We start from the raw sequence: 13616 nt of genomic DNA on the forward strand, positions 1-13616 counted from the left end.
AGGGGTAAAAAAAATTTACTTCAATTAAAGCCGTTATGTTAAAAATAAGTCTGTTAAATAGATACTTTTTGGTGGCCGGTGTTTTTAAGGTTTGGTGTGGTTACGTTAGTATAAAATAATGGTTGAAACTATAATGAAATATCAAATATTAATTTTTAAAACGTGTATCAAATGTTAACAAAACTTCACTTCTGACTGGCTTAGGATAGTGTGGCATATTATAAAACAAACACAAAGTTCCCAGTCCTTATTATTTGGGGAGTGAGCGGGGCTGCAGGAAACAAAAGGCGTAAGAATTGGCAGAATTGACCATTTATCGCTGCACCAACTCTTCCTATAAATATCTGCCTTCCCTCCACCCCACAGTTACTTTAGAATGTCTTTTTGTCCCAAGCTTAGTTCTATATCCAGAAATAATACCAACTAGGAGAAGGTTAACAGTGGGAATAAGGGCCATTTTGGATAAGAATCAACAGGCCAATAGTTATATCACCCCCCCCTTCAGCCTGTGAAGTGCTTCTTTCATGTGCAAACCCATATATTTATTGCACAGTCTTTAGCATTTTTTTTCTAAGATAATTTGCAGTTATATCCTTAGTTCCTACCTGTCCAAACAGAAGATCTTATGTGTGAAAATTGCTCTGATTACACATTTATGGATCTCCATAGCAAGAGAACCCTACAGTTATTGGGCAAATGCTAGGATTCCTTTTCTTTATGCTCTTGCGTCCCAGTCCTGGTCCCTCATGCTTACAGATTGTGGTTGGATGTGAGGGAGGAGATATCTTTTCAGAAATATTATACTTGAGCCGGTGAGACCTTTATAGGTCAAAACCAGTTATGTGAACTGTGCTGATGTTGGTGCCCTGGGAGTCAAACGAGAGAATTCGTAAGCGCAGCTCTTAAATTTCGAAATGCTCCTCAGCAAAGAAGTGAAGCCAATAAATAGATGACTTTTCTCATTGCCTACCACAGCCATGCACCTGTTTGGCCTAAACTGGCACCTGCAGCCGATGGAAGGGCAGATGTATGAGATGACGGAAGACACGGCCAGCAGTTGGCCAGTGCCGACGGACGTCTCCTTATATTCCTCAGGGGGCACGGGGTTAGAATTACCTGACAGGAAAGGCAAAGGAGCCAGCGAAGGTACGATCGGTGTGTTATCCTTGTTGTGAGTCTTCTGTGTCTGCCTCTGAATTCCGGACATCTCCTCTCATAACTTCATCAGCCTCCTGAGTACCTGCTCTTTTCTCCATCATTGCCACATTCTGGCATTTTCCCACTTTGTCACCTATTCTAGAGTCAGTAGTTGTCCATTCATATTTCCACCTGTCTCTTTTTCAATGTCGCCCGCAAATACTGACGCATGCATCCATGCGCTGATGCATACGGAGCCATTCATGATGGGAAATATCTCTGCCATCCGCATTTCTGCTTGATATTTTGACGCCAAAACACTTCGGCTTCATTTCTTCCATCAAATGTTGTGCTAATTAAACTGTTGTTTCAATGTTCTTTCTTTTACAGGGCTGCACAATTCTTGCTTACTCTGTCTGCTGACACAGGGGGGTTTCTGTTTGAATTCTGTCCCCGATATCAAAACATTAGCTAACCGTTGCACACCTTAACCAACTGTCTTGTCTTCAGATCACTTATTCTGAATCAGCCCATTTTGGAAGTCATCGAAATATGCTGACTAAATTCACAATATTTCTCCACTCAGAACATAGAATTTTGTCCTGTGTGAAATTGCCCATAATTTTCCTGTCAGAACTCACATTTTGCTATTGCTAAGACTTAGAAAGTTATTATTTCCTCCATCCTGTTACTCTGAATCGAGATTTCCTGCTGGATTCTTATATTTTCATTTTTTAAAAAAATTATCATCTAAAATTAAATGTTAACATTTCTGGGATCAAATGTTGAGGCTGAATCTAGCTATTTAATATTTCAAAAAGTCTGGTTTGGAGCGTGCACAATCTTTCTCCTGACTAGTAAGCAAACGTTACAAGAATATTTGATTTCCTTGGTGTAATCTATCACCCTCATTCTACACATTTTATTTAGGAAGAAAGAAGGTTGATTTGTAGCAAGACAAGTTGCTGGAAGTTATCTTATTTCTCTTCTTCCTAGTCAAATGAAAGGGTCCATGTCATATAGGAAATTTCCCAGTTTCCTTAAAGATGCTAACAGCATTACCACTCACTGGAATTAGTAAACCACAGCTGTTCAGAACTACATAAATCCAGGTTTTTGCTCAGGGAAAAACCTTGACAGTTTGACAGTCTCCGAGATGGCATCTAATGAGGAACCCATGTCAGAAATACCTGTGAGAGGTAAAGTCCTGACTCTCTTTAAGATCCAATCACTCCCCACTTGAACGTCAAGTCAGGATTTTGCTCTAGGTGTACAGCAGACAGGTTTTTCATCCTCTCTGAAGAGAAGATGTTGTGCTGAAGAAAACAAAAGTATTCCAAACAAAGTCCTAGCTGAATTAAAACATTCTCTCTCTTCTCCAGATGGCCTACAGCAAATTTGAAAGGCAAAAGACCCAGATGTCATTTTGCCCAGTGCTTAGATCGCTACATAGGTTTTTCTCTAGGTATATTCTGACACTGCTGGTTTATAGATCACATTGCCAAAGTCTTTGTTCCTCAGTAGATCATACAACAGGTTCTGAGTCTCCATCTTTACTTCCCCCGCCCATGGCCTCTACGTTTTCATGGTGGCTCTTGGACATCCAATCCCGACTGTTATATGCCCAGACTGCCTACTGCAAGCATGGAAACATACATCAGGCAAAAGGTGGGAGAGACAGTGATAGGCTGGGTGTGTGCAAGACAAGAATCAGCAGATAGCAAAATAGGTGATAACCCTGGAATAACAGGATAAGGAGCAAAGCTGACTTCTCTAGCCATTTAAACTGGGTTAATAGTATGACAAGGCATTTTTGCCATCCCTACGAGAATTATATTACCACTGGTTGACATTTGAGAAAAAGATGATCGTAGAGTTTTCAACATCTTTGGAGGTCTCCTTGGTGATTTCAGTGACCTTTGAATTTAGGTGAAGTGACCTTCATCCTTCCTTCCTTTTGCTTTGTTATTAAGAAACGTTTAGTGCCCTCCTTTCTCCCACAGATGACGTTTAGACCATCTTTAGAAAATGAATACCCACAGATGTCCTTTAGGAAATCTTTAGAAAATATATACCTCACTTTTCTGCTCAGAAAGAACTTCAGAGTAGCTTACAAAAAAGGATAAAACAGTAATAAGGTAGGCAGTGGCACAAAAAGTGGGCATAAAACCGCTTTATCTCTATATTCCAACTTCTCAGTCAGGTTGGAAGTCTTTCTCTGTCCTAAAGCTCCTGACGGAAGCGGCTCTTCTTCCAGCTGGAAGTACTTCCATCAGTTGAAGGATTCCCGCTTGACTGAGCAGAGCAGTCAAGTATAAGCCAGGGCCTCTTCTCTCTATTAAACATGGTTGATCTGTATAGTACCATATACATACGGGGGGACACTGTGGGGTCTGGTTTCCCTTCAGGCATATTCTAGTCCCTTCTCTGAGAGCCAAACTACAAGTGACGTCTTACACAGGTTGGACACTAGTCGGCTTCCCTCAAGTTTTGATGGGAAATGTAGGCACCCTGGTTTTACAGCTTGGCTCTCCATTACAGCTGCAAGACCAGGATGCCTACATTTCCCATCAAAACTTGAGGGAAGCCGACTAGTGTCCAACCTGTGTAAGACGTCACTTTTAGTTTGGCTCTGAATCTCCATCTTTCATTAAACAGTAAGGAACCCTGTGACCAGGCAGCCAGTTTGGTGTAGTGGTTAAGAGCACAGGACTCTAATCTGGAGAACCGGGTTTGATTCCTCACTCCTCCACTTGAAGCCAGCTGGGTGACCTTGGGTCAGTCACAGCTTCTAGCTCTCTCAGCCCCACTCACCTCACAGGGTGTTGGTTGTGGGGATAATAATGACATACTTTGTAAACTGCTCTGAGTGGGTGTTAAGTCATCCTGAAGGGCGGTATATAAATTGAATATTATTATAACCTGTTTATTTAGGGAAATTTAAGTGAAAATATGCAGGTGATATTCTACTCAAAATTTCAGCTAAGTTCCTGCCTTCTAGTGGCCAATGGCCACATAGACTCTGGTACGATTAGCGAGCGCTTGGCGTATGTTTAATTTCCCTCGAACGCGTTAGACGATCTTTATTTAGGTCTGTACAGTTTCACATGGGCTTAATGACAGCGCCCTTTAAACAACGTGATAAATATGCAAACAGGATTATAATGAAATCCCATTATGCCGTTCGAAAAGGAAATTGGTTGAAAACTATTCAGTCTCCTTAAGATCACATTAGATTTTGAGACCTTACTCTTCCAAAAAGTTTCAGGCCTTGTTGCCTTGGTAACTATGCATGCTTAGTGATCTCTATGTCGTCTTGGCCTTGATGAACCGTCAGACTCTCTCCCACCCCAACCTTTTTGGATATTATTCTGACCTCATCCCAAACAAAAGTAAATGGGAATTTCAAGCTCATTTTCAAGGCCCCAGTAATAACTTTGTTGCTCACCTTTTCTTAAAAGTATTTCAATGCTGCTTTTCTTTTCCCTGGGTAATCCAAACTGTTTATAAAAGAACACAAAAATGTAATTTAGACAAACAAAGAAAAATGTACAATACAACTCCAACATCCTGGGCTGGTCTTAGATCCACGGGCCTGGATCACTCAAGGCCCCAGGCTGCAAGCCAAAGGGCAAAAGGCTGGAGCCTCCAGCCACCACAACCAGGCTTGGATACCTGTAACAAGGAGAAAAACAGAAGCCAAGCCCAGACCTCTTATAGCTGACAGAGATACTCCCAACCTTCCTTTGCTAAAAAAGCCTCAAGCCACAAGAAGGCTTAGATACCTGTAACAGTGAAGTCCAGTCCGGCCCAAATGAAGAGCTTTTAAGATTTCAGTGAGAGAGATTTACATGCATGCCACACGTGGGTCTTTAAAATGGTTACCTCTGGAGAGATTGTCCCATGTCACTATTTTGAAGAACGTATCCATCTGCTGCGTAAGATAAACCTGTTATCAACTCTAGAGTCTGAGTCCTTTCAAGTTTCTTATGGAACTAGCAAAAAATCCAGTTGTGGGGAAAAAATACAACGGGGTCTAGAGAAGGGGTGGGGGGCGGCAGGCATTGCATCCTTCTCCATGACTGATCCTGGCTGGGTGAAGGCGGAGGGCAGGCCTTGTCTCCTGCTCCCCTCCTGATCCCAACTAGGTAAAGGGGGCGGGCCTTGCCACCTGCTCCACTCCTGATCCCAGCTGGGTGAAGGCAGGAGGCAGGCCTTGCCACCTGCTCCACTCCTGATCCCAGCTGGGTGAAGGCAGGGGACAGGCCTTGCCTCCTGCTCCACTCCTGATCGCAGCTGGGTGAAGGCGGGGGACAGGTCTTGCCACCTGCTCTGCTCCTGATCCCAGCTGGGTGAAGGCAGGGGGGGCAGGCCTTGCCACCTGCTCCGTGCCTGATCCCAGCTTGGGCTTCCCACGGCGGCACGCTCTCTGGAGGCGCACCAAGGTAGGGAGTTGTTAGGAACACGGTTAGCCTTTTATATAATAGAATGATAATGAAATCAAGCCTGTAGCCAAGATAACGTTGTCCTGATTGTTTTTAAAGATGAAAACAAATCATCCTTATACCCTTCCTTAAAGCAGCATTGCTCAGGGATGCCATACAGAAGTGATCTCAGTGCCAAAGGCCCAATGTAGGAGTGCCACCGGCTGGCTGTGAAGCATGGATTGCAAGCTAGGAGGCATCCTTGCCAATGTGCTCACATATCCATCTCCTCCATTAAATCTCCCCGCTCTTTGTCTTAGCCACACTCAGTCACCAATGCTTAGCTATGCTCAGTGCTAATCCGAGTTCTCATTTTAACCCTGAAGTGGCTTTGCAGACCCTGATCAAGTACACAAAGGAACACAGAGGAAGCTGCCTTATCGGACCATTGGTCTGTCTGGGTGAGTGTTGTCTTCTCTGTCTGCTAATGGCTCTCCAGGGTCTCAGACAGAGGTCTTTCGCATCACCTGCTGCCAGATTCTTTAACTGGAGATACTGGCAATTGAACCTGGGACGTCCTGCATGCCAAGCGGATGCTCTTCCACTGAGCCACAGCCCCTCCCACTTGACGTACTTGATGGTTCACTTACAGCCCAGTTCTGTGTGTATTTACACAGAAGCAAGACCCACTGTGCTCAGTAGGAACTCCAACGGAAGTATATGTAGGATTGCTCTGTTTATTACTCGATGAACCATACCAGATTCGGATTCGTTTTATTGTATATGGCCATTGGCCTTCACAATCTCAAAACACTCTCGAATGTCAGTATAATACATAATCAAAATGATCGGGTAATCAAATACTTCAAAAGCACATAAAATGCCCTACTAAAAAAACTTTAAAATTAATAAAACCTTCTAAAAGCAATCTCAGCGAATCAATGGTTGATTCCTTTGCTCTGATCTTCCTAGCAGCTAAAGCAAAAAGCGCCAGTCTTAGGGAAATAAAATAATCCTTGTCGGAGAGCATCGTGACCATCTTATCAGAGACAGACAAGGGATGTAGAGCAAGCGAGATCTTAGCCAGGAATTTATTCCTAGGTTCTGTGTTTAAAGGGCAAGCCGGGATATAATGAGGGAGGTCCGTCCTCCGCTGAATGACCACATATACAGATGTGTTGGTCAACTGGCGTCTTTTTATATCGACCCACTAGCATCTCTGTAGGCATTGTTTGAAAGCGCAATGAAGTAAAGGTCCTCCTAAGATTATACACAGTTATGTTGGTTAAGTAGGAGGCCTTACAGTGATCTTTTTTAATCATGTTAAACCAGGGGGCAAACCTTGATTGAGAAATCAGAGAAGCATCAATTAGGGCATCTTCTCTAAAGACCCAACCACGAAGATCAAAGCTATTCCCCGAGGGCTGCAATAGATCATCAGGGATAGTATATCTGGCAATGATGTAGTTAATAAATTGAAGGCGAGCATTATCTTTGTTATTCAGTAGATGGAAACTAAGTTTACTGTATGAGTCAGGAGTTCTTAGCTGGTAAATCCTAGAACAGTAATCAGTGTCTTGAGAAGACAAGCAAAAAAGAGCAAGAGTCCAGTAGGACCTTGTCCGGGGGCGAGTACCCCAAGCACCCCGGACTTGCCCCAACCCCCTTACCTGAAAGCCGATGGAATGCTGGTGGCAGGCGTGGGAAGCCCCAGGGAGGGGGGGTGCAGGAACCAGAGAGAGAGAGACCAGCCAGGGGCACGCTGCCCAACCCCACCCCAAAGGGCAAGAGGCACCCTCACCTGTCCAGAGTGCCAACAAGGGGGTAGAGGTACTGGAAGCCCCTGCCCAAGCCCTAGGGGGAACCAGCAACCCCAGCCAACAAAGGGAGCTGGCTGCACTCCAGGAGACCAGCCCAGCTCCTCGTGAGCAAAGACAGAGGAGGCTGCGCCGCATCACCTGGAAGGGCCCTGCCAGCCCTGTCCTGCAGGAAAGAATGAGGGAGAAGGGAAGAGGAGAAGGAGGCACACCTGAGGGAAGCCCCAGCTGGGATACATTCAACCCCACCCTGCAAGAGAGGCAGGGAATGCAAGGAGGAGCTAATGAAAGGGAAGGAACACCTGAGGGCAGGCACAGCTGGGCAGCATCAGGAGAGGGAAGGAGCCTGGAAGGGGGAAAGTGGAGAAAACCCTATAGAAACTGACCCAGGAGAGAGTTCGTGGTGGGTTGTGAAGGAGGAGCGATGGCAGGGATTGGCAGCAATTGGAAGCAAAGGAGTAGGAATATGCAAGGAAGAAAAGGAAGGCTGGTGAAGGAGGAGATGGAGGGAAGCGAGGGTCGAGGCTGGGTCAGGTTGAGCAGTCCAGCGAGTGGACTGAGAGGGAGTCAGGGTGATGTAGACCGCCCCTCCTTCCACAGAGCGGGGTCCTGCAGTATCCTTGATGACCCCCCAGCGTTAGAGTCGGGCACCCTGGCGCCCAACGCAGCAGTGCTCGGGAAGAGCCCTGACAGACCTATAAGACTAACAACATTTGCGGTCAGGACATTGGTAACTGAAGAAGTGAGTCATGACTCATGAAAGCTCATATCCTATCACAAGTTGTGCTAGTCTTATAGGGGCTACTGGATTCTTGCTCTTTTCTGTTGCTACAGACAGACTAACACAGCTACCCATCTTCATCTTGAGAAGAAAGACTCTCTGGAAAAGTCAATAACGCTAGCAAAAATGGAAGGCAGTAGGAAAAGAGGAAGACCTAAAACGAGATGGCTGGACTCAATAAAGGAAGCCACGTCCTCCAGTTTGCAGGATCTGAGCAAGTCTGTTAACGATAGGACATTTTGGAGGTCTTTCATTCATACAGTCGCCATAGGTCAGAGGTGACGTGACGGCACGTAACACACACAGTCACTCTCTATATCAATAATGCCCTAATTGTGTGCTTTGACAAAAAGGGGAGGGGTTAATTAAATGATGAAGCGATCTTGTGAATCCAACGTACCCACCAATGAAGGGAGCTGCCTGGCTTGCCTCTGTGTGATTTGTTACCCCTAGCCTTTCCTCGTTCCGATCCGCCTGTGTCGCACATTGGTAATTCTGCTTCATTTTTGCACTGTGTGTGTGAATTCAGGCAGCCCTGATGCAGCAGAATTATCTGCCCTTGGGGAAGCTATGCCCACCGTTGTGACTCTGCATGAGTTCCTGTTCTGGGGTGGCTTTTTCCCAAACTTGGAATAAAGATTAATTCAGGTGTACAAGGAGCAGAATCCTCTGTAGATGGATGTTTCTTGACTCTTCTAAAAGCAAAACTTTTGAGTATGTAAGTGAAATGCTTTTCTAGTTTTGTCAGCTATCAGAAATGGAGGAAACACCTGCTGTGCAGGGTTTTTCCTCCCCTCTATCAGTTGCTCCTAGCAAACTAATGAGCTGTCAAGTGGCTAGTCCCTAGTTCACTGTCACATGTTTCGCCTAGGCTGTGACTGCAAATCTGAAAATCACCCTTTCTGCTTAGATTTTTTCATAGACAAATGAGTAGCACACATTTATGCCCACAGGAGGATTTTACGCCAAGTTGATAACAGATGGAATCCGTTAAAAGTTTTAAGTAGACTTTTACTGTCTAGAATTGTATAAATATTTTATTTTACGGCTTTGGGAATGTGCTACCAATCACAGTCTTGCCACTACGCATGCATTGTGAGGGAATTTGGCTGTATCGCAAGGCTGTGAATAGGGAAGGTATATTAATTCCTTATTCCCTAAATCCCATTTTCATTTTCCAAAAAAAAAAAGGGGGGAAAGAAAGAAGAGTAAGTTCTCACCAATGTGGCATTAGTTCCAGTGATCGGTTTATCTTCCTTAGTGCTCCTGGTCCCCCCCACCCCCGGCACCATTGTTTTGCTGTTAAACATACCGAAGTCTGATGGTTGTTGTGGGTTTTCCGGGCTGTATTGCCGTGGTCTTGGCATTGTAGTTCCTGACGTTTCGCCAGCAGCTGTGGCTGGCATCTTCAGAGGTGTAGCATCAAAAGACAGAGATCTCTCAGCTGCTGGCGAAACGTCAGGAACTACAATGCCAAGACCACGGCAATACAGCCCGGAAAACCCACAACAACCATCGTTCTCCGGCCGTGAAAGCCTTCGACAATATACCGAAGTCTGCTTTAGTGGCTCAGGAAGACGAGATAGAAGTTGATAGATTTTAGTTCCTAAGAGTAATACAAGCTCACATTGTTGCTCCTGGCCTTTAATTGTCCCTTTGAAGCCAACACACACTACTCGGATGCTAAGTGTGTTTAGCTATTAACTGAGGTTCATCGACAATCATATGTATGCATTTATTTAATAATTGTCTCAGTTTAAGAATGCCCAAGATAGATGTGACTGGCGGAGGAGTAGGGGCGGTTGTAGCCCAAATGGCGCCCCAGGTTTATAACATCTTTGATGGCCTTAAGAAAGGTACAGGTAGTCGCCTGTGCAAGCACCAAGTCATTACTGACCCATGGGGGGACGTCACATCCTGATGTTTTCTTGGCAGACTTTTTATGGGGTGGTTTGCCATTGCCTTCCCCAGTCATCTACACTTTACCCCCAGGAAACTGGGTACTCATTTTACCGATCTCGGAAGGATGGAAGGCTGAGTCAACCTTGAGCCGGCTACCTGAACCCGGCTTCCGCCAGGATCAAACTCAGGTCATGAGCAGAGCTTGGGCTGCAGTACTGCAGCTTACCACTCTGTGCCATGGGGCTCCTAGCATTACTGACTCACGGGGACGTTGCATCACGACATTTTCTTGGCAGACTTTTTACGGGGTGGTTTACCATTGCCTTCCTCAGTCATCTACACTTTACCCCCAGGAAACTGGGTACTTATTTTACTGACCATGGAAGGCTGAGTCAACCTTGAGCCAGCTACCTGAACTCGGCTTCCACTGGGATCGAACTCAGGTCGTAAGCAGAGCTTGGGCTGCAGTACTGCAGCTTTCCATTCTGCGCCACGGGGCTCTTACTTGATGGCCCTACTCATTTCGATAACAGTGACACTTTCTTCCAGTGCAGGAAACCTTCTTCTGATGTCCAGAACTCTCTCACAGAAGACACTCTTGTGTCAACGGAAAACTCCTTGCATTAGAGGAAAGCACCACTGTTACCTAAGTGGATTTGCAGGATCCATCCCCTTATTTTTATTACACTTGTAGCCCATTTCATGGTGCTGATGCACAATTTGTGTGCCTGATCTTTCCTTGTTAAATGGGTACCAAGGATCAGCTCCAGCCAACTTGTTCACTCACTCTCACCCAGATACCCTCCGTACAACACTCCTTGCCCCATACGGCCTCTGTTCATGCAAGTTCCACGATCCCTAGCATAGCCTTATCGAGTGGTCGAAGGGCATTCCTCCTCCCTTTTTCAGCAGCAGAAAAACAGTAGATCCAACTGGACATCATACATTTTTCTGATATCAAATCAAAAAAGTTATCCACTTCTAGCAAGGAAAGCCACCTCTCTGCTAGTGAACACTGAATGTCCATGCGCTTTGCTTTAGTTGTCGAGTGGGTCGATGATAACCCTTGGCAGGCACGCTGAACATCCCCAGACTGACTGCGCAAGCAGTTGCCTGGACACCTGCCCCAAAAATCAGTCCTGTAAAAGAAGCCCAGACTCCTATGCCTTGAGCAGTTGCATAGAACGGAGAGTTCTGGCAAGTGCAGTCTTTTTGTTCCCTGCGTTAGAATTCATGGAATTCACTATGAAATTCCACATCTTATTAGAATTCTATGCTTTCCTCAGAAGTCCTCCAATATCTATTTCGAAACTTTTGTTTTCTGCAAAATCAACAGGTGGCCATAGCCCTTGGTCTTACGAAGTTTGCCCATTGCGTGTAGGCTTTCTTTAAAAGCCATAAACTATTAACAGTAGCCCTGTTCACATGTTACGTTGAGCAGATGTATGTCCTGCTTCTACATGCATACATCGGTTTGTGGGAAAGAGCCAACAGGTACCAGGACCGGTACCTAGATCAATGTGGGATTCGGATATGGATATAATGTGAGAATTACTCAAAGGTACACAGGGCTTGTATATAAATTGTACATGCATCCACTGTAATTTGTGTACAGGGTTTGTATATGGATTGTACATGTGTTCACTGTAACTTGTGAACAGGGCTTGTATTGCCAATTTTTGTCAATGGCAAAACTTGCTTCACTGATTAGAGAAAAGGCATTAGTTTCATTTTTGACTGAATGGAAACTGTTTATAGACTTTTTACATGAAATAGATAATAAGGACTTGATGACATCTGGATTTATGGATTAAGACTCATGAACAATAGAAAAAAAGAGGGCTCTTACATTTAACATAGAATAAGTGAGACTTTGAAAACGATGTGTATTTGTTGCGGAGAAAACCAGAACTCAATTTGTTGTTTTGTTTTAATTTTTTTCTTTTTTTTTGTTTGTTATTTTATGTTTGTATGTATTGTTAGTGTGTGTGTTTTTAGAATGTTGTGTTTATTTTTTATGTTTATTGTTTATAGCTTTTATGGTACTGTTTATAGCTTAAATAAAGAAAAATTCTTCAAAAAAACTAAAACTAAAACAGGGTTTGTATTGCCAGTGTTCAGGGAAGAGCAGTGATGTCCACGGCATACTTTAATAAATAACCTATATTATTTAAAACCTCCTCTTGGATACACACCTTAACGTGGTGAGGGGGTTTGAGTGCGTTAGTGAAGTTGACACACTTGGACTTTTGTGGTTTAGAGTCCACTTTACTTGGACTTCTGTGGATTAGAGTCCACTTCAGTAAATTTATGGTTAGGTCATGTATTGTGCATAAATGTTTCCTTTGGTTCTCCCAAGTAGGAATGTGTCAAAAGCCCCCTTGGAATTGTTATATACTTGCCTCAAAAATGTCTCTGAAGTTTTTCTCATGCCAGGGACTCTGAATTCAGTAGCAGCACTTGCCCTGTGTCACCAGCTACCACCATTACATTAGTCTGTAATGTAAAAATACGTTACGTAGCTAGCAGCAAAGCTTCCTTCTGACTTTGTGGCTTTGATATGGGGACAGGGGGCGGTGACAGTATTTCAAGATGGCGCGCGATCGTCTCCCCAAGCCCTTGTCGTAGGCTGCTGTGGAAGTGATCAGAGGTGACATCATTTCAACCAAGTAATCTGTGGTTTTTCTTGTCTTTCCTGTATCTCAGCAGGAAAACCCAATAGTTTCTTTCCAGAAGACAGCTTTATAGACACCGGAGAGATTGATGTTGGCAGGCGAGCCGCTCAGAAGATCCCTCCTGGTACGTTTTGGCGATCTCAGGTGTTCATCGATCACCCAGTGCATCTGAAGTTCAACGTTTCATTAGGAAAGTCTGCTCTGGTCGGGATCTATGGCAGAAAAGGCCTTCCTCCTTCACACACTCAGGTAAGGACAATGGTCATCTTATGGTACTTAGATAACAACAACAACAACAACATAATAATAATAACATTCGGTGTATATACCGCCCTTCAGGACAACTTAACACCCACTCAGAGCAGTTTACAAAGTATGTTATTATTATCCCCACATCAACAATCACCCTGTGAGGGGGTGGGGCTGAGAGAGCTCTGAGAGAGCTGTGACTGGCCCAAGGTCACCCAGCTGGCTTCAAGCGGAGGAGTGGGGAATCAAAACCCGGTTCTCCAAATTAGAGTCCTGCCACTCTTAACCACTACACCAAACTGGCTCTCTGGTATCTATGTTGTACCACACAGGTAATCCCCAGAGTGGATCTTGCTCATTTCCCTTATACTGTCAGTTGGTAATTTCTTCCTCCAGTGCTGACGATAGAATAGGAGGAAGAAATTAGCAGTTCTCAAAGAGCGCCGTGTATTTCTAGCACTCGAGCTATTCTGGGCATACAAGGTGGGAGTCTGTATAGGTCAATCAGATATAGAATAATTAGAAATAATAAATAAACCTGTCAAAGTTCAGTATGTTAAGTGCATGTAAATATGAATGTGTGCCATTGCTGTTGGTCATTATACGTCAGTCATGCCTACTGTGAATGGGG

General features: G+C 44.5%; 1 protein-coding gene across 9 annotated transcripts in view; it reads left to right on the plus strand.

Moving 5' to 3' along the window:
• The window catches only part of TENM4 (teneurin transmembrane protein 4), a 472503-nt gene that overhangs the window by 268952 nt on the left and 189935 nt on the right, over positions 1-13616 (plus strand). For 7 of the 9 annotated variants that reach the window (XM_054974009.1, XM_054974008.1, XM_054974006.1 and 4 more), the window contains 2 exons: positions 976-1098; positions 12768-12985. In XM_054974009.1, coding sequence (XP_054829984.1) covers positions 976-1098; positions 12768-12985 — 341 coding nt within the window. Of the gene's footprint in view, positions 1-975; positions 1147-12767; positions 12986-13616 lie in introns of all 9 variants that reach the window. The other 2 variants (XM_054974004.1, XM_054974005.1) reach the window with 1 other exon arrangement.

The sequence above is a fragment of the Eublepharis macularius genome, chromosome 3 (genome assembly GCF_028583425.1).
Source record: "Eublepharis macularius isolate TG4126 chromosome 3, MPM_Emac_v1.0, whole genome shotgun sequence".
Classification (NCBI taxonomy): domain Eukaryota; kingdom Metazoa; phylum Chordata; class Lepidosauria; order Squamata; family Eublepharidae; genus Eublepharis; species Eublepharis macularius.